The sequence below is a fragment of the Fukomys damarensis genome, unplaced genomic scaffold (assembly GCF_012274545.1).
Source record: "Fukomys damarensis isolate Sample0158 unplaced genomic scaffold, DMR_v1.0_HiC HiC_scaffold_4, whole genome shotgun sequence".
NCBI lineage: Eukaryota > Metazoa > Chordata > Mammalia > Rodentia > Bathyergidae > Fukomys > Fukomys damarensis.
In genome coordinates this window covers 17,536,375-17,557,931 of record NW_022900916.1, presented here as the reverse complement: position 1 = coordinate 17,557,931, position 21,557 = coordinate 17,536,375, and the positions used below count along the sequence as shown (strand labels likewise).

The 21,557-nt window shown below is 35.8% G+C and overlaps 1 protein-coding gene across 12 annotated transcripts in view; it reads left to right on the top strand.

The window, feature by feature from the left end:
- The window catches only part of Dgkb (diacylglycerol kinase beta), a 609,362-nt gene that overhangs the window by 340,498 nt on the left and 247,307 nt on the right, over positions 1-21,557 (top strand). For all 12 annotated transcript variants that reach the window (XM_010643347.3, XM_033757026.1, XM_010643348.3 and 9 more), the window contains one exon: positions 6,382-6,446. In XM_010643347.3, coding sequence (XP_010641649.1) covers positions 6,382-6,446 — 65 coding nt within the window. The remainder of the gene's footprint in view (positions 1-6,381; positions 6,447-21,557) is intronic.

Genomic DNA, 21,557 nt, shown 5'->3' with positions numbered 1-21,557 from the left:
GCCCTGCCACATTCAGAAATTATGCATCCAACAAGAGTTTGCAGGTTATCACTCTGGTAAAAATTGTCAGGAAAGCAAACCTTGTTTATTGCATATAGTGAATAGACAATAGACACATACTCTCATATAAATGCAGAAAATCTGACAAAGTTTTGAAAATCAAAATTATCTTGGTTTACTGGGTAAGACGCAGAACCTAGACTGACGTGTCCTTTGCAATGTTAATTTATCTTTCCTTGGTTAATATTCATGTCCTAGTGCAGCAATATTTATGTGAAATTTAATTACAGTGTGCTATTCATGACCCTTGGGTTTGTTATATAATTTATCATATATGCACAGTATATAACATTTCTGAAATCCACAAAATGTTGAATTTCAGAACACACCTTTCACATGTACTTTACCTTAAGAATTACAGAATTTAATTCACTAATGAGTATACTAATGAAACAAGTAGTATAAATCTCAAAGCCACAATAAATATACTTCAATAACAGAAAAAGGTAATAGGCATTTTTTCTTGCTTTCTATATGTCAGACACAGATTTCCCTTCCAGGTATTAGAATTTCAGCTATAAAAAGCAATTATCCTGAATATTATTATTTTAAGATACATAAATTGTAGATGCATAAATCTATGCAAACTTTTCAAGGTCAATTATACAATGAAATTTAAAAGCTGGGTCTTAAAACCGATCATTTTAATGTACAGAGTTGAAAAAGATGAAAGCTGTGAGTACATATTCAGAAAAGAAATACACATGCGCAGAAGCATTTGAGGTTGTTATTGTTTGTCAAAACTTATTAAACATTCAAAATTGGTGAATTTTGTATATAATAATATATCATTGAAAAAGAAAAATCCCTGGATTTCTTTAATAAATTATTCAGTTCATAGAGTACCCAAAATATCAGCTTTTGAAACTATAGCAAATAGTAATTATTGAGGGGAAAAAAAACTTGCACAAAAGGACAAATTGGAATTTCACTCCAGAAACGAGGAAGAACTGAATTATTTCAAGAAGGAAAATTCAAATAGAATGTAAGAATTAATTTTGCATTCTACATTGCATTCTGGGGAACTCTTCTGATGATACTAATTTGTAAGTGATTGAACTTGTTTCCCATCCTGAAATGGAATGAAAGTGACGTTTTACTATGGTCTAATGATAATATAGTAAAAATTAAAATGGACCTGGAGATTTAGCTCAGTGGCACTGCACCTGCCTTGCAAGCAGAAGGTCCTGAGTTTGGTTCCTGGTGTGAAAAAAATAAATTTATTTGCAAAATTTTAACAAACTGAAAGTTTTAAAGCTATTTCTTGATATATATGTACATATATATTGGTATATGGTGTTTATATGTAACAATTTTATTCATCTTTGGGAATTAGTATTATATATATATAAAATCTCAATCCTTTTTACTTCCCCACCCTTCTCTTCCCTTCCCCAGGTCCCCTGGCTATCTCCACAAAACCTGCCTGCCTATCTCTTACCACCTCTTGTTTTATTTATTTATTTACTTACTTACTTACTTATTTATTTTGGTACCGGGGATTGAACTCAGGACCTTGCGCTTTTGAGGCAGGCAGCAGAACCACTGAGCGAAACCTCCAGCCTGTTGTTTTATTTATTTATATTTTGGATTTCTCACGTAGAATGAACATGATATTTAACCTTTTGTGTCTGATTTATTTTACTTTGCATTGTGATCTCAAGATCCATTCATTGTTATACAAATGACTCCAAATTTATCCTGTATGCCTGAGTAGTAATTTACTACATATATATGTACATTTTCTCAATCCGTTCATCTGCTGATGGGCATATAGGCTACGTCTAGAAAGCCTCTCTCTGTCTCTCTCTGTCTCTCTCTCTCTCCTGGTACTGAGATCAAACTCAGGACCTTGTGCTTGCAAGACAGGTGGGGGGACACAGAGCTAAATCCCTGGCCCCAAGATTTTCTGAACATAAGCCCAGTTGTGCAAGAAATAATACCAAGAATTAAAAAATTAGATTATATCAAATTAAAAAGCTTCTGTACAGCAATGGAAACAGCCAACAGTGAAGAAACAACAAGAATAATGGGGGAAATTTTCCAACCTCTCCTCAGACCAAAGACTAATATCTGGAATGTATAAATAACTTTAAAAATTAAAATCCCCTAATATAAAAAAACTCAAAAAAGGGCAGTTGAAATACATCAACACTTCTGAAATGAATACAGATAGCCAATAAGCATATGAAGAAATATCCATCAACTTGAACATGAATACATGATATAGCTTCTTTGGCCATTATGGAAATGCAAATCAAGACACTGAGGTTCTGCCTTACTCCAGTAAGAACGGCTAGCATCACGAAGTCGAGAACACCAGACACTGGCAAGGTTGTAGGAAAAAAGGAGCTCTTCTTCATTGTTGGTGGAATTGTACACTACTACAATCACTATGGAAATCACTGTGGAGATTTCTGAAGAAATAAATCTAGAAATTCTGTTTGACCAACTGTACCTCCCCTGGGTATCTTCCCGTAGAGGGGAAGGCATCACATTCTAGTGAACGTGTATGCACATGTTTATAATAGCACAATTCATAATAGCCAAGTTATGAGAAAGGGGTTTTAAATGGAATGAAAGAGATAGTATCCATGACAAAATTTGTGCAGGTATATGTAACATTTCAATAATATCCTCTTCTTATATTTTGTCTTAGACTCAGCTATATTGGCACTTATAGAATAGTCTGTCATTTGAAAATGTTATAATCTACAGAGTAATTTTTTTTTTCAAATTAGCATCCTAAAATACATCCTTGCAGATTTAGGCTATTTTATTTAAGCAGTAGCTGTTATCATAAAGAATGAGAAATTAGAGTCATTCATAGGAAAAGGGATGCATATTGAGGATATACTCAAGTGAAATAAATAAGTCACACACTTGTAAATACATAATAGTTTCTCTGGTGTGAAAAACTATAATTGTACAAAAGATCCTAATGTTATAATTGACAATGTGAAATAGGAAGAAAAGGGCTAAAGGTATGGGGAAGTGGGAAGGGTAGGGGAAAGGAAATAAGGGAAAAGAAAAAAATATGAGAAAATGAAAAAATGGAAATAAAGTGTTTGTAAATAGGGAAAGGATTAGGGGGTGAAGAGAGGGCAGGGGTAAGGGGAAAAAATGAGAACCAAGACCTGTCATGTAAAGGTACGAGATCTCAATAATGAATGTGACTATACTGTATACCTAAAATGTACTAATAAACTCAATGAGGAAAAAAAATAAATAGTAACTGTTATAATAAACCCATATAAGAAGAGAGGAAAACACTTTTCAGAAGAATAACAGTGAAACAGTATTTGAGATAGATATAGTTAGGGGTGGTTTTTTTTTTTTTTTTTTTTTTTTTTTTTTTTTTTTAAAACTCAGGTCCTTGCGCTTGTGAGGCAGTCACCAGAACCACTGAGCTAAATCCCCAGCCCTGAGATAGATATAGTTAGAAACCCGATTCTCTTATGCATAATTATTTGAATACATTGATGCTTTTATCTAGAAAAACAACCCTGAAAATCACTGCTTAACATATGAAGTTTAAGCTTATTTTGCTTTAATAAACTTGATACATTTGTATTTTAATATCTCAAATGTTTTTAAAATTTGATTTTCAAAAACTATTCATAGGCTTAGGACATAATAGCACTTTGAAAGAAAGAAAATATGTATTTGAATATTAAATAATTTAAACATGTTTAGCACCTTCTTTTACCTTTGAGAAAATCCTATGTTTATAAAATTTACTAGCATCTCTACTTCACAGAGTACTCTTTAAATTGCTTTACAGAATAATCTCATTTTATCACCCTCATGGTATTTGAAAGGACTATATGTATTTTCTTTTGAAGATAGGAAGTTCTGGCTCTAGGTTAATAAACAAATCGTTCAATATAGCAAGGCTTGTGACTCAATGTCTGTTTGAATTCAGTTTCTCTGTTCTAAGAGGTGGAAGTGAAGTTGCTTTGGTTTCTGTTCTCTAAAAACTATATTACATGGGGCCTGGGATTTAGCTCAGTGGTTTTGCCACCTGCTTTGAAAAAGCAACGTCCTGAGTTCAGTCCCCAGTGCCCCCCTCAAAAAAAAAACCTATACTACATAACAACAGAAAGCCTAAAATTTATAAAAGTGTCATGTTTGTTTTTTCTTATTTGGTGTCTTGTTGGAAAATCCTAAATAGTCCTGAAATATAAGTGCTGAATAAGTTTGCAGGTTTTGGCAGTGCTCTTTCAAACCTCTCGGGGTGCTGCCAAAGGGACAGGGTCCCCTGTGGATTTGATCTGAATTCGCATCCAAATGAGCACCTGTTGCCACTGCCCCTTTCGGTCCTGCAGTCAGCAAAGCCAGCTCGTCTTTGTAGTGGAACCCATTCAACAACGGAAGCCCTGCCAGTGTTCCATGGTAGTTTTTATTTTACCCCTCTTTTTACTAAATGATCCATTGCCTGAGTATCTTGGAGATAGAGCTAATGAAGTTTATCGTTCACTATTTGATGTTTGTCTGCCCTCTCCTGTCCTTTTCCTCTTTCTCTATCCTGTCTGTATTGCTTTGGAAAATGCAAGATATTTTTCTTACAAAATACACTCTTGTAAAGAGAATTATACTACATAATCTGTCTTTTTAAAGTCTGTTTCCCCAAATTAACAGAAACAAATAATTCAAGCAGAAGTAAATCTTCCTATGGGTAACTAACATTGATTATCCTTAGTCCTTGATTCATATTCTTTTATTTTTTCTTTGACTGGTATGCTGAGTGTGTGCATTTAATTAGAAGGTATTCTAAATTGATTTGAAAGAGGGTAAATTTGCAATAAATAAAAAATATAATTACCATACCACATGTATACCCTAATATCCCAATTCAAGATTTTCTTAATGTACCACAATAAGACCACTTCATAATCTAAAATAATTGATTACATTTAATCATAGAATCATCTTATATTTAAAATATTTTATTCTTTTAAAATAAAAAGTAACAAATTCTATGTCTACCTGTGAGAGCTCTCAGACCAATCTTGATATTCTTACTTCATAGCAAACCTGGAAAGTTAGCCTTTTTCTTAAACAAAATTATACATTGGTGAAGCAAACCATAAAGGGATGTTCCTGTAACTTTTATTATGTGTTGTTCCTGAACTCATTTCTCTAGCTACGTCTTTGTGTCCTTTTCATAACTCAGTTACTTGGCAATTTTTGGAGTGTAAAATGCACAGAAAGAATTACAATTAGCTCTCTCTTGCAGGAAGGCCATCTGCAGCAGGCATTGGTCCCTTTCTTATTGGGTCTCATGCTTTGTTATGCATGAGTAGGCACATTAGCCTTTTCATTTCATTCATTAGACTTTTAATCCTTGATTAGTGTTTTCAGGAATCTCTCAAATATACAACTTCTTTATTTCCTTTGTCTTGCCCTGTGTTTTTCTTTTATCTCCACTATGAAACAAAATTAACATTTAATCACAACAATAGCCCCGTTCTATTGAGATGACTGCTAAATGTATTTGTTTGTCATGTGAGTGATTAAGGATGTGTGGATGGAGACTGGGAAAATATCTCCTCACTTGGAATAACAGGGTTAATTGTTTAATGTCGGCCTGTGCTTGAAAAGCTTACATCACAATATTCTACCAGTCTCACAAATTCGGTGTAATTCCTATGTCAAAGAAATCATTGAAGGATTTCCTAAAAGTAGAAGACACACCATTGGATTCAGAAGTATTGCACTTGGGGTCTCAGAAAAGTTATACTTGGACCGAATTCTCCAAAAAGAATTCTTTCTCTTGTTGGCTCTATCTGGCAAGATAGTTCAGAAACCCCTTTGCGGGATAAAGAGTTGCTAAATTGTACATCTGAGAAACAAGACAAACTATTTAAAATAAGTCAAGTATTATTCTAGCCTTTACTTCAAACTATCTTTTTATCATAAATAGAGCAGCAGAAGCTCTCTATATGACCATTTTTCACTTAAGCTGACCTGTCTTTTCACCCTTCTTTAACAATACTTTCAGCTGCTATTTGGCTTTTTTTAATTATGTGCACTATCTTAACCATACTTTGAGCATTGGTGAAAACAGTTATTAGAAATGCGTAAGTTAAAACAGAAATCAATTCCTTGATATAAATATGATAAATACCAATCGAGACATGATCATAGAAATCATACTTGCTGAGAATTTACATTCATCTTTGCCTAATTTCAGAACATCTTTTTAGCAATGATATTGGGGGGGGTTCACTAAAATTTAATGTTTTTTCTTTTAATTTACATTTCTGCGAGATAATAGGATCATAAACTGTCTTTTCTTATTCTCCTGTTTCCCCTTAGGATGCCTCCATCGCACACAGATTCCACATCATGAGAGAAAAACACCCTGAGAAATTCAACAGTCGGTAAGGCGACACATGAAAACATTATGTTACCACTGCTGCTGCTGCTGGATTGTGTCACAGTAAAAACATAGAAAACATTTTATATGTAATGACTGAATGGAGCTTTACGTGGTGTGTGTATTTATTAAGAGGAAGCATAAATTCATGAATGTTTTAACTTTTAGGATAATTATAATGATAAATGCAACATGGCCATCTCTTTGATTTTCATGTGTTGTAAAATGCAGATTTCAAGTATATGACAAAAATAATAGCTTATTAACACATACTAGAATTCTTCATGTGGTTTAGCACAACATGGTGATCATCCTTAATCTGAAGGAAAAAAGGGGTTCTAAGTTGATAATGCTGGATGATATAATTATTGCTGTAATAGATTACAGCATAGATAATCCTGAAATAAAACATAGGTTCATAAGGTATCTAATTTTTGGACTATCCATCCCATATTGGCCTCAAAAACCACATGATAAACTGGAAGAATATATGTGACAGTGTGGATTCTTCTTTTTTTTTTTTTTGGTATCAGGGATCAAACTGAAGTCTTTGCGTTTATAAGTTAGGCAGTGGAACTACTGAGCTAAAACCCAGCCCCAGTTTGGACTATTTTTAAAGACTTTCCCTTCACAGAAAAAATAGGTTTTCTCATAATAGCAAAAGGCAAACATTTTTCTCCAACATGTAAACACTGATCTTTGTTGTTAGAAGAAAATTCAGCTCTGTCCAACTCACTTTCCTAAAATAATAGTAGAGAAGTCAAACTTTTTTTCTTTTATTTTGGTTCCTTTCCAAAAGAAAATAAGTACTTCTGTGTAGGTATTTCAGTGACCTTACACAATTCTGTTCAAAGCTAGAGTTTCTGTTCTCTGTATTTGGCTAAGCCAGCATAGTGGCATGTATACTGCTCACTATGTATTGAATAAAGCCACCTGGAAATGCTTATGTTCTTCCCTCCATTTGTTCACACACTAGTGCAATGACATACTTTTCTTTCATTAATAATTAATAATAATTAATAATTAATGATAAATAACCGGTATGAAATTTTATTTTCATAATTGTTTCTGATCTTTCAGTCTGTTGACGTCAATGTGCTAAGAATCATCTTAGTAAATAGTCTTACAGATTCTGTATCTAAATCTCACTAATTTCATTGAATTCTCTTGAATGATTTATTAAGACAAATATTTCTACACTTCTGGTATTGGCTTTGGTCCTTACTCTACAAATAAACCACGATCTTAGGTTCTGCTTGTTTTGTCATACTTTAGAAAGCTATAATTTTCACTTTAAAGGAAATAGAAAATACATACGCTGATATTTATGTGTGTGTTATACTTTCAGAAGGATTTGGAAAAGTCTTATAGCCCTGGTTGCTTCTGGAAAAGGGAACCAAGTAGTGCAGTGACGATTACATTTTTCTTCTGTCCTTGCAGTACTATTTGGATTTTTGTTCAAATGTATCACAAAGTCAAATGAAAAAGAATCCGGTTAAAATTTTGTACCTCTAAATATTCTTTGTGTCTAAAGTGAAGAGATTTTTCATCTTACAAGATTTTGATCGCTTCATTGAAACTATTTTCACTTTCTAGGTTTCAGTGCTTCGTGACACATCTTGAATAGCCTACTTCAGAATATAGTTATTAACTTACATACAGCAATTGTTTAAGGTAGAATAGCTGAGGCTTTCTTTAATGGCATTTTGTGAAGCATTCATGAATTTATATTCATAAGTATAAAAAGTTTTAGGGGAAAAAAGCTGCTTGAAAAATGCAGCACACAAGAATTCCACAATATATCAGACCATTAAAAGTTTAAGAAATATTTGGGGGGAATATCTAAAATCTACAAGACTAAATACCCCAGTCTTGTTCAGAGAGGAGAAACACAGGAGAAAAAGAGAGAGTTAGTGATGGAATGGGAGGAAGAAAAACAAAAGATAGAGGTAGATGATTAAAATATAAAGAGCTGTATCAATGTGCTTTGTGATAATCAAATTTCACAACCTATATGTAATAATGCCAATATTTATGGTCCTCCCTCAAGTGTCAGAGGCTAATGGGTTCTATTCTGCAGAATAATTTTAATTCTTCTTAATAACAAGGCTTCTATTCGTCACACATCTATTAAATTTTTATTATCAATAGCATGACTAATTTATGACATCCCTCCCAGCACAATATGTGGTTAGATGCTATCTAAAATAATGTGTTTGCACATCTCAATATTTTTTTAGGATGTAACACTTTACCTTATTCAATTTTCTTTATAAAATTTAAGTATGAGTATATCTTACTTACAAATAGGTTACGGGAAATATTTCATGTTAAACAAAAAAAATGAGACCTACAATGCCTTCTAGAATGTCTCAGGGTCACACATTTCTATGATGATTTCAAGGAATGCTGGGTATGTGGTAGTACCAGAGCTCCTTTCTGCCACACCATGGCAGCTGGTCTCCCTCTGGTCTCCAGTGGGTTGAGATGCCTGGACACTTCCTAAGTAGAGGGAACTGCAGGCGGAGAGGAAGCTGGAAGCAGAGAACAAGCCAGTAGTACGTGGTACAACAGCTTACCCTGGTGAAGGCCCTATCCAGCAAGTCAGAAAGCTGTGGGCTTCCTCTCTCTCTCTGATGATTTTGAAGAACATAGGTCTTAGTCACTTTTCTTGTCACTGAGACAAAATACCCAAAAAGGAAGGTTTAAACTCGTTCACATCTCCCGGTCAATATTTAGCTAGCTCCAGGGAAGGAAGGGTATGGTGGAAAAGCCTGATGCTCATGGCAGCCAGGAAGCAGAAAGATAAATGGAGGAGCTAGGAAGGGAGATGCACCCTTCCAGGTCACACCCCCAGTGACCCAACTCTAACCTGGTCCCTCTCCTAAGAGCAAGTCAGCTACAGAGCCCTATGATCCAAGCAGCTTCCAAAAGCTCCTCTCCTGAGAACATGAGAGTTTGGAAGAATATTCTAGATCTAAACCAGAATGACACATGAGTAAAAACCAACAAATAATATGGTCACACAGATGGCATCATTGTGGCCCACAGTTCATCAAAACTGACCATCTCACTTATCACCCAGGGACTCATTTGCAGATGCCGGAATCTCAGGCCCACAGACCAAAAATGAAGCCTTGGATGGCCCTTTTGCTCCTGTTTTTTAAGTCAATTTCCTCTTCCCCTAATTTTGGTTTCTCCACCAAGATGTTTCTTGTTTTTCACCAGCCATTCATTTCGACTGGTTAAAGGCTTAGATGGAGATGGTGAAAGAGTAGAAGCTAGTGTTGAAACTCAAATGAAGCTCTTTTCCCATTTAGGGACTCCTCAAAACCTTCAAAAGCTGTCTTGGATACCCACATCCTTCAGGTACTAACTGCTACTACTGAGTTTGGCTGGATAAAAAGATGGAGTAAAGTGAAGATTGGGAAATTCATTTAAAAAATCTTTATTTCATACAACTCAGAGCATGAACCATTTAATGACTCTTTCATCTACCATATAAAGTATCTCGTTTTCTACACTATCCAGATCCAGACTATGTTCAAATCTCGAATTTATGACATAGTAGCCATGTGACGGGGACAAGTGTTTGACCACTGTATCATTTCCTCTTCTGGAAAATGAGAATAACTGTGTTGGGTACATCATAAGTATTCTATCTAACTCTCTCTAGAGCTCACTAGCTATGTGCCCGTAGTTTTGTCTTTTTCCACCACTTCTAGATGTAGATGAAATGCCTCATTCCAAGTAGCCACTAGCAACCTAGCAGTGTGGGCAAATATTCATGGGATACCATCTAACGAATGGACGGTGGGAGATGGAGAGAACCAGAAAGATATATTCTGTCTTTGCTCCCTTCATGATTAGCTGGAAGATACAATTTCTCACACATATGTCAGTGCCTTGAAAGCATCTGTGCCCCATGGAGTGGTTCTCAGCCTGGAAATGCATCACTTTCTTTATCTCCCATCCTTACTTCATTTCATTTTCTTTCTTCCTGATGCCTTGGCTTTGCTCCTATGGAACAAAGTATTACTATTTGATTCTTGTTATAGACTCTGGTTTCTAGCAGTGGTGGGGATGGAGGGAGAACAGGACATTACAGTAAAGTAGAGAAGGATGAACCCCAGTGTAAGTTTTCCTCTAGCATTTCACCCATGTACTTCCAAGTACCAGTCATTAAGGAGCCCATCCTGCCCTCTCTCTCTGGAAAGGGTTGCAGGGACAATGAGTATACTGACAGTTCAGCATGGTATGTTAGAAGCCTTATTTCTCGTTCAGTAGGCCATTATACTAACCAGCTTGTTAAGAGTAAGTTGGGAATTGGGACAAGCAGTCAAGTGGCAATCTGGGATCTCAGCCATGATCTATCTGTTCTAGAGGTGAAGCTCTTACCTTGCAGATGGTGCTTTTAGTAATGTTCACCTGAGCCCATTCTAGCACCATGCCCTTCTAGATGATGGCTACAGAAAGTTGAATTTGGTTGAGTTCCTGTGCTCAAGGAACCGTCTTGTTAAACGTCTGAGAGATCTACCTAGGGGCAGTGGCCTTGGTAAGAGGAGCCTAAAGGAGAAGTTAAGAAAAGCTTTCTAGAGGAGTTGACCTGAGAACCCAGAAAGAAGAGTAACATCAAGGAATCCCTCAAATGATCAAATAAGCGGAACAGAGAATGGCAGGGAAGAGAATTCCAGCAGAGAGCACACTGGATTTGGCCCCTGCTCTGAGGACAGTCCACTTGCCAACTTCCACTCTTCTAACTAAGGTTATTTTGAGTCCACAGTACAGAGAGCATCAAAACTGTGGCTATGAATGTTTGCGGAGCAGAGAAACGACCAAAAGCTGTGTGAGGGAAGAAAGACTTCTCCAGGAGGTTCCTGATTCAGACCTGAAGGACTCGTGAACATTAGCCATGGCTCTTTTTTCCTGGGCGATGCCTTTCGTCATGCCTGTACTAGACTCAAGGGATGCAGGGGTGCAGGAAGACACTGGCTCTGTTGTGGAATAGACTGACTATAGAGAAAGATTTGGAATGTGCTCAGCGCTGACAAGGGCAGGAGCCAGACCTCCACGGGAGGAAGCACCATGGCCTTGGAGGTGTTTGCCTCTGAGCTCTCACTCTGACCCCTGCCCTTCCTACATGATCACCTTCATCTGTTCTGATACTGGATCAGGTTCCTGCGGTGTCTATACAGGCTCTGAGTCAGGATAGAGGACATGACAGGAAGTATAGACTACAGGGATTCTTCTGTGACCCAGTCACTGGGTCCCCTGTTAAGTTCTTGAGCACAAAATGTCTCTTTCTCAGTTCAGCACTAACCCCCTTCCATGGAACAAGTCATTTTACATTCAGGGGGTCAGCACTATCCATCCCCACCTTGCTCCGCAGGTAGGGTGAGCACTTCAGATTGCTTGTTACTGGGATGCAAAATGAGAGAGATCTGGTTGTTGACCCAGTATTTTTTGCTGAGGGCTTGATTCAGGCAAGAACTAAAGGAGGCAGGTTTGCGATACATGTGCTGTAATGGTAGCAAAATGGGCTCCTGCCCTTAGAGAAATCAGTAGAGAAGTGTTAGTAGACATGTCCAGAGTTCTTTGAGGATGGCTGTCAGGGACTTGTGATGCGAGGGGACTAGGAAGACATTTCACTTTTACCATTGCTGTTCTTTTTATATATTTATTTTCACTATATAGGTGTCTAGTACTAAATTTAGTAATTCATTTAATACGGCATTGAACTTTGGGTTTCATTACAATTCTTTAATCTAAAGAGGTATAGCCTTAATAAAACTTAAAAAAAAAGTGAGTGTCAGGTGTACAGCAGTTGTGCAAGATGCTACGTTTTAAGAATTCAGCTCTAAAATTCCACATATTAACAGCTCACTTAGGCATGTGTGTTTCAATTTATACTTTTATAGATTGTGCTGAAGCTCAAGAATTCAGGTAATTCCCTAAAGTATAACGCAAATACTCAATATGAACATTTTCTGACAATTTCTATGAAGACATATTGTACACAAGCAATTTCAGATGTACAAGGGCAGATTTTTGAATTTCAGACTTGAGACAAGCTCAACCGTACAATGCTTTCATATGTTCAGGGATTTCCAAATGGTTTTAAGTACTCCTCCTAATAATGGTGTTTCAGATAAGATCACTTGTCACAATGAATCACATGTCACTAATATCATCCTGTAGCATGCTCACCTTGAAATTCATTTATATTTTAGGGAACATGATGTTTCTAACATTGTTTTAAAGAAATTAATTACCAAACTATATAGTTCTGCTCTCTATGCTTCTTATGATAGAAATTGAATGAACTGGGAAGGGTAATGACTTTTCTGGTGCTTAAGAAAGTGCTAGGATTTGTACAGTATTCTTTTGAAATTCCTATGAAGATGTAACTTAACTGTTAAGTGAAAACACACTTTTCAACTTTCTGAACTCTATTATAGAAGTAAGTTCATGTATGCGCCCCATCTTCAGACTCAAGAAAAAATAATCTTAAAAGAACATGTGCTCCCATCATTAAAACCATGCATTTTATCACATTGGTATTTAAAATATTTGTATAATTTGACTGTTATTATTTATAATCATAGTTATGCTCTGCAATTTCACATATATTATACCTTTCCTTGTCTGGTTTTTGTTGAAGATATTAATAGCTTCCTTTTTTAAAAAAGAGAATATTAATAATTGCTCATCAATACTTTAATAAAATATGCAGCCATTAAAATATTTATGGAAGCTCGTAGTAATTTATTTAATTATTTTTTGCAGTACTGGGAGTTGAATCCCAGGCCTCCTGTCTATTAGACAAATGCTGTTCTGCTGAGCTACACCCTTATCTCATAATAATTTTAGGAGGAAAAAAAGAAAAAGTATTGAATTCCATGGGTAAACCATGTAACAGTGACAGGAACTTTCAAGGAATATGTAAAATGTATTTAGCTATATAAAAATCACTAGTGATCTTAATATATATATATCTATATATATATAGATATATATATATAGATGTATATATATTTAGTTTTAGTCATAGCTTATTTTCACAGAATCAATTTAAATTCTCAATATATTACATTTAGAATCATTTTCCTGGAATAAATTAGAAGGAAGCAGCTAGCAAACCTGTGGTCAGTAATCATGGCGATGCTACTTCACTCAGTCCACAGGCTGATTTAAAAATAAATAGTCTGAAAAAAAATAAAATTAAAAAAATAAAAATAAATAGCCTGGAACTTCTGGGATGAGAGGCAGATAGTTCTTTCAGCCCCCTTCTCAGAAATATGTGACTGATTTTTATACTACTTTCTGCAGTTTTGTTGAAATCTACAACTAAAAAAAAAAATTGATTTTCCAATTTAAATATTTCAATTTAAATGAGAATCGAGGCAGTGATTATGCTCCATTTCTCAATAAATTAATATCATATACGATTTTTAAAAATTTTACATATGCTTTCAAAATCACACCAGTCATTCTGTGGAGTGGGGTTCCCCCCTATCTGTAGGCTTTGTAATCTCATGAAAAATGTCCTTTTTACCTTTCTCAGCCTTTAGGATATATACTGTGTATGAACCACAGTAAGTCCTCAGTCTATATTTAATAATTCATTAAATTATTGATGACTTCATACTGTGTTTGTGTTTGAAATGCCTTACTACTTTTTTAGTTTTTTTCATAATGCCAAACATGTAACAGAAAAATTTTACTTGCATTTTTTCTAGAATAAGTCATGATTCACATACCTATTTTTTCAAGTATTAACATCTTTTAGTCTCTCAGTCTTCATATGACTAGACTTTTATAACCAGCAATGCAAAACAAACAAAAATTATACAAGTTAAATCCATAAGTATTGTCTTCCTATTAATGCACACTTATAGGTTAGTTTTGCCTTCTTATATGTGTGCTTGTTATTACCAATTTTATGGTCAACAATATGCAGTTATCAATCACTTACTGTTTACCTGGTGACAATATTGAACTGAAAACTAAATGTAAAATATCACTCTTCATATATGCATACATATGTACATACTATCATTTTATTTTTATTGATTTTAAATTGGCAATTTATCCTGCACATTCTTTACCTTAAACTGTGCGTACCTAATTATTTATTTATTTATTTATTTATTGGTAGCAGGGATTGAACTCGGGTCCTTGCACTTGCAAGGCAGGCCACCGAACCGCTGAGCTAAATCCTGGCCCATAATTTTTAGTCTATGCTTAATTTGGCAATGCTGGTTTTCTATGATTATACATTTTACTATGTAAGGAAATTATAATTTAACATTATGAATAAAGAAATCAAATTATATTTTAACCAACTGCATTGATATTGTAGAGAATGATCTACAGAATAAAACAGAAAATTTCCACTTGTTATCTAGACAGACAAAATTTGGTTGAAGTTAGGAAATAAAATGTCACTTTAGAAATAACATAATGTTTTAGTCATGGCAGAAAAATGATGTATGATAGCCAAATATTATTTAGAACATCAAGTACCATTTAGAAGTTGTATGAAGTAAACTTTTTTTTAAATTTATTGAGTTTATTGGTACATTTTATACATTTTAGGTATACAGCACAGTTACATTCATTATTGGGATTTTCTACCTTTACATGACAGGTCTTGGTTCTCATTTTCTCCCCTTGTCCCTGCCCTCCCTTCACCCCCTCCTTCCCTCCCCTTTTACAAACACTTTATTTCCATTTTTTCATTTTCTCATATTGTTTTCTTTTCCCTTATTACCTTTCCCCTACCCTTCGCAGTTTCCCTACACCTTTAGCCCTTTTCTTCCTGTTTCACTTTGTCAATTATCTCATTAGGATCTTATGTACTGTTATAGTTTTTCATACCAGAGTTCCAAAGCCATGCTCTGATTTCCTCTACTGTCATGTTATGTACTCACATCATTTTTTCATCTTCTATAAGTATTTTAATGTATATTGAACAAAAGCCACTTGAAAATTGTATGAGTTTCAGTATAAAAATATGTCCTGCACCTATTTTTGCTAGTCAGGCCTAATGTAGGTTAATAAAATATAGAAGATATTCTTATATCTTGCTCTGGAGATTTTTATTATTTATTTTGTGGAATTATATTTGTTAATATTTATGTCTCCTTTCACATTAAGACCTTTTTTGTATATATTAACTTTTATTTGTAATAGATTTTAGTGTGTAAAACAAAAGATTTTTAAATTTTTGGCAGTCAGAATTCTTTAAATACAGTGAACACTAAGACAGAATGGACTCTGTCATACTGTCTGGGTTGAGGTATTTCAGTTCACTTTTGTATCATTCAGGGAAAATTCCCTGTTTGGTGGATGGTGATATTTTTCCTATTTGAAAATAAAAATTATTTTTTGAGGTACATTCTCAACTTTTGTAGAAGGTGCCACACTTGTTAGCCAAGTAGCTAAAAATAAATAAATAAATAAATAAAGTGCTTGTAAATGGGGAGGGGAGGAGGGGGTGAAGGAAGGGCAGGGACAAGGGGAGAAAATGAGAACCAAGACCTGTCATGTAAAGGTACAGGATCCCAATGATGAATGTAACTACTGTATACCTAAAATGTACTGATAAACTCAATTTAAAAATAGAAAAAAAAAGGACTGGTAATATTGAATCTTAAATAATTCAAATTTTTAGTATTTTGATGAAGTTTTCATTACAAACATGAACTTGGCACAGGGAGGGTTTGGGCGAGAATATACACTCATGAGTGTTCCACTTCTAAGCATTTTCATGTTTTTATTTTCCGCATAACAACACCAAATTTTGTCTATCTTTTAAGGAAAAGACTTAATTTTTGTTCTAACTGATTACTCAAATTTATCCTAAAGGTAACACTTTTTGAATTTTTTCCACATAGGCATTTTTTAATGCTGACTTTCTCATATGAGTAAACTATAGTTTGCGTGTGAGCCATGCAGTGCACAATTTGAGAGAAAGGCACTAAGTGTGTAGATCTATTTACGTGTACATGCATACATTTTGATGAGTAAAAGTATGTACTGTACACATGGTTTCATAGAGATAACGTTTCCATATTATATGGAAACAAATAGGCCATAATTATTTCTACATGTGTATCTCTAAGATAAGGGTGTTAAAATAATTTACAAACTATGCTATTTTCTTGATGGTTGTGTGTGGAGATTCCTTCCTTTTGTCACTGCGATAGAGTAACAGAAAGATCAATGAAGGGCTTGAGCCCTGGAAAGAATATTGCTTATCTGCTGTTGATTTGGTTGATTATTGATTCTGCAGACATTTTCTAATGAACCCAGTTTAATGGGCATCCAGATAGACGCTGAGTCCGTAGATTCTTTGATCACACTGAATTTAGGATTCTGGAGATACCTTAGTGAGAAATTGCACACAAGAGCATAAACTGCAGGAAAATTTTCCACTGCACCTACACAGAGAAGAATACGTCGCGGGGCTCCCAAGTTTGGGTGACCACTGAGCACGAAGGGACATATGTTGAAATAAGGGTTTGCTCACACGTCCTTCAAGTGAAATAGGGAGGAAATGCAGTACTTATTTCTAGGTTCTGTTTACAGAATACTTATATTTTATTAGTATCTTTCCCATGCAAATATTTTAAATACTTTCCTCCTTGATTTTGCCTGTCCCCTTTCTGGGGTTTGTATACGTTTTTACATGAATTTGCATGTGGTCTATGCAAAAAATTTAAACACACACGTGTTCGTACACATATTCCCTTCCTATGGTAACAAATAAGATTTACGAAGTTATAGGAATTAATTCATACTTGTCCACAAAAATCACAAGAATAATGTAATTAAGAGTTTTTTTTTTAATCAGGAAGAGAACTAAACAAAAAGAGAGCAGATTTAGAAAAGATATTTTCCACTCATCATTATGGGTTCTATGAACCACAAGAAAATTTCAGAAAGTATTTGTCAAATGAAAGCACAAAATAAATTTTTTATTGTTCCTAATAATCTGAGAGCATATATAAGTACAACATAGTATATGTACATCTACATGTATATAATTTCAGTTATTCCATAGTAATAATTTACTTGAAGGAGAGACCCATGACGGGTTTAGACAGCAGTTAAATCACCCCATTTTATTCAGCGTCTTCTGTTAAAAACATTGCACTTGTGTTCTCCTTGTGCTCAGTCCCACCTCTGATTCAGTATTATCTTCTCTCCCTGAGACGTGGCCCAGTCATCTGCAGAGATGGAAGGGATTCTCTAAACTGATTAGCCCATAGGCAACCTTCTTAGGGAACGAATCTATAATCCTGACTGTTGTAAGTGATAGAATGTTCTTTCCTCTGACCGTCTATGGAACAGCATTTGGAACTAATTGGAGTTGAATTACTGTTTTCTTAGAAAGGATAAAGTCTGTGCTATGTGTTAGTTGGTTTAACATGATGTTAAATGTCTAATTTCTACTACCTATTTGCATTAGGATTCACTTTTTCAATAATATCATAAAAGTAGATTGGGTTTTTTTTTCCTCCTGGTTAAAATAAGTTAATTCTTAGTAAAATTATACCAGTTAATAATTTTAAGGACAATTGTTAGAACATCTTTTTATAGAACATAGTAAATATGAAATACATCTAACTTGAACACTGTATAAAGAGGTTATTTGCCTCACTCTAAGGTAATCTTACTTAGAAAATAATCCCTGGGCAGGACTAACTAGAACTAATTATATGAGCTGATTATCTGCCTCACAATACCTGAACTGTCGAGTACAAATGCTCAGTTTTTGGAGCTCATTTGATAACTGGAGGCTGGAATCACCTGGAGACCTCAGGTGTCTTATGTCCCTTGGGCGATGTCTCTTGGTGACAGAGACCTTGCCTGGAGCTCCTACACATGGCCTGACTTCTCACAGTGTGATGACCAAAAGTAGCCAGTCTTCTGACACATTAACTCATGTCTGCAAAAATGTGAGCAGCAGGAAAGAGGCAAATGTTATCTTGCCTTTCCTGACTTAGCTTGAGAGAATGCATCATGCTGCCTTCAATGTACTTTTATTGGTTAAAGCTGACATTTAGAGGAAAAGGACATAGCTACAATTTCTCAATTGGTAGCATATCAAACTATGCTTTAAAAGCTTCACACAATAATTTGGCAGGTAAATAATATTAGGCTCGCATTCCAAAGGCGCTTAGAGTTTAATTGGAATAATATCACATTGCATAGTTATAGTAAGGCTACTTTATTTAGAAACAATTCTTCCTAGTCATTGAGTTGTTTTTAGTATGCGTTGTTTCTTTATTTGCCAGAGTAACTATAGTGAGTTTGTTACTTCCTCGGGAACTCTTGTTATTTTCATCTTACCAAGCTGAACGTCTTCCACATGCATTTTAGAGTAGCGGAAGCATAGCTCTTGCTCTCAAACACAAGGGTAAACTGTGCCTCCAAAATATCTGCCGGTTTTTTCATGGCCATAACACTTATTCTCTGCCTCTTGAGTTGTATCTTCTATGGGAATTTCCACTTGTTTCCTTTCCATTTCATTTACTGGGTCTTCTGTACCTGTAGTGTCAAGGCAGGAAATAGAATCTGAGGCCAGTTCCTGCAACTTCCTTGTGCATCTATTCACAATTGCTATGGTTGGACCCTGAATGTCCCTCCAAGGTCCGTGTGTCCAAGACCTGATCATGCAGGAGGTGGTAGACCTTCAAAAGGTGGGTCCTAGTGGAAGGACATTAGATCATTCGGGGAGTGCACTAGAAGGAGATACTGGAACCCCTTCCCTTCCTGTCCCTTTTGCTTCCCGGGTACCATGAAGTGAGCAGTTTACTCTGTCGTGGCTCCCTGCCATAGTGTGTTGCCTTTCCATAGGCCCCAGAAATGCAGCCAAATAATCATGGACTGGAACCTATCATACCATAAGCAAAGTAAACTTTTTATCTTTTTTGATTGAGTATGTCATGGGTTTTTCTGGTAGCAGAAAGCTAACTAACACAATAATCTCTTAATGATGGCTTATTTCTCCCCTTAGACTATCTTATGTGCACATCCAAACATCTACTCACCCTTGGAAATTCTAGGATAAAGTGTCCCATAAAGTTCCAATAATTGTGGTATACAAAAGGTAGGAGTAATGTCCTAGTTCTATATTGTATATGGATAAAAGCGGTGGGCCATGCAGAAGACTTAAAAATAACACTAATAATCAGAGCCTCTCACTGAAAGGTCGCGCCTGGGTTGCCTCAATTCACTTCTATCCCACAGACGTTTACAGTGTGCTAGTTCAAATTCCTGGGCTTCAAATAGTGGCTTTTTCACCTCCTACCCCTATGATCATTAGAAAATTGCTCCTGTATTTGTGCTTATTTTTAATGAGGGCAACGGGGAGGAATATTAGTAGTTTTAATCTTGAGAGGGTACCCTGAAGATAAAGTTAACAGCGGACAAAGAATGTTCTGATAGTGACTTACAGAGAGGAAGGACGGAGTGAATATTGTCAGTTACACGTCTGGTCCTTAGCGCTCCTTCTCAACCTCAGTGCCAGCCATCTGGAGTTTGTCTGATTCATTCCATTCCCAGTCCCAGGTTACGCTCTCTCTCCCAAGCTTTTCTCATTTTTGTTCCTTTCGTTGCTCATTGAGAGTCTGAATTCACCATACTCACGAACTCCTATTGCTGGTGAACAGCAAGGACGGTGAACTCTGCTACCAAACCTGAGAGCCTGTGCGACTGTGCACAGCAAGCCTGACGCCCTTCGTGAAGAGGATGACGGCAAAGCTTTCATTGCGTCTCTAGGACATCACTGAGCAAATGCTTCGGGGTGGCCTGGTTTATGATGGAAAAGAAAGCAAAGCCCTTGTTGAGAAAAACAGATCAATCCTTTCATCTCAATTTGGATGAAAAATTAAAAAAAAAAGTTCTTGGCAGAAAACAAATATGATAGACAAAGCTTTAGGCCTAGTTTGATCTGGAGATTAAGAGAATGGTCAGCTCCTAATTCCATCTTTCCTTAATTATGTTGTCCTGCTTTCTTCCTATGTTATCTTCGTTTTCAGATTGATTCAGATCATAATGATAAAATATTTCTAGGGTCTACATTTACAAATCCACAGTGTCCTGAGAAAGGAAGAGAGATTTGCCCTTCGATTGGCTGTGCATCTGTCACAGTTTTGCTGCTGAACGAACTACTTCCACTAAATGAGAAGAATCACTTTCCTTGAAACCAAAGAGATATTTTCTATACCAGAAAATTTTTTTCAAGGTAAAAAATGAGTTTGATCCATTTCAACTCTGTAAGGCTTATGAACTAGAAACACTATGCGGTGGTGTGGTAGAGGTGACCAGCAAGGCTGTGGGAAATCGTAACGGCTCGTCACTGTGAAAGATCAGTGGGGATTTTGCAAGTCACCATGGCTTCATTTTAATGAATATTACGTGTGATCTTAAAGGAGCATACAGTATATCACTGCATGGTGGGGTCAGTAAATAGTTAAACAGAGAAAAAGAAAGGCAGGAAGGAAGGAAAGAAGGAAGGAAATGGGGGAAGAAAAGACTGAAATAAGGGAATATGAAAAATAGAAATTTGAAAGATCTTTGTAAATAATACTCAGCTCACAACTTAGCCCTGTTAGAAACTTGTACTTGAAGTAATATGAAACAATAGACCTTGAAGAAGGATGTGATAAGACTAAGGACATAGACTTGGAGAGGAGAAAAGGTGGTTATTATTTACCTTCATGAGGAATCGATAGATAGGGGTGATAACTCGGAAGGAAATTTGATGCCTAAGAGCCTGTGAATGAAGGCAGGGTACTGCCGTACCAGCCAGCAGAGGAAGGTACTAGGAAAGCTGAAGTGGGGATGAACATGCAGGAGCCAGCAGCCAGTGTCATATACAGGTCAGTTCCTCGGCCCACAGACCGTCCTGACTTGGGGTTGGGCAATGTCTGTGTTGCAGCTGAGTAGTTATTGCAGTAAAGAAGCTATTTTTGCCATCATCATCTGCCATCTAGAGCCTCAGTAACATACAAGAGTACATCTGGGTTATTTGGATGGATTCCATTATTTTTGAAATATACCAGTTATAATAAATACAGTTATATTGTATGGAGGAGTTGAC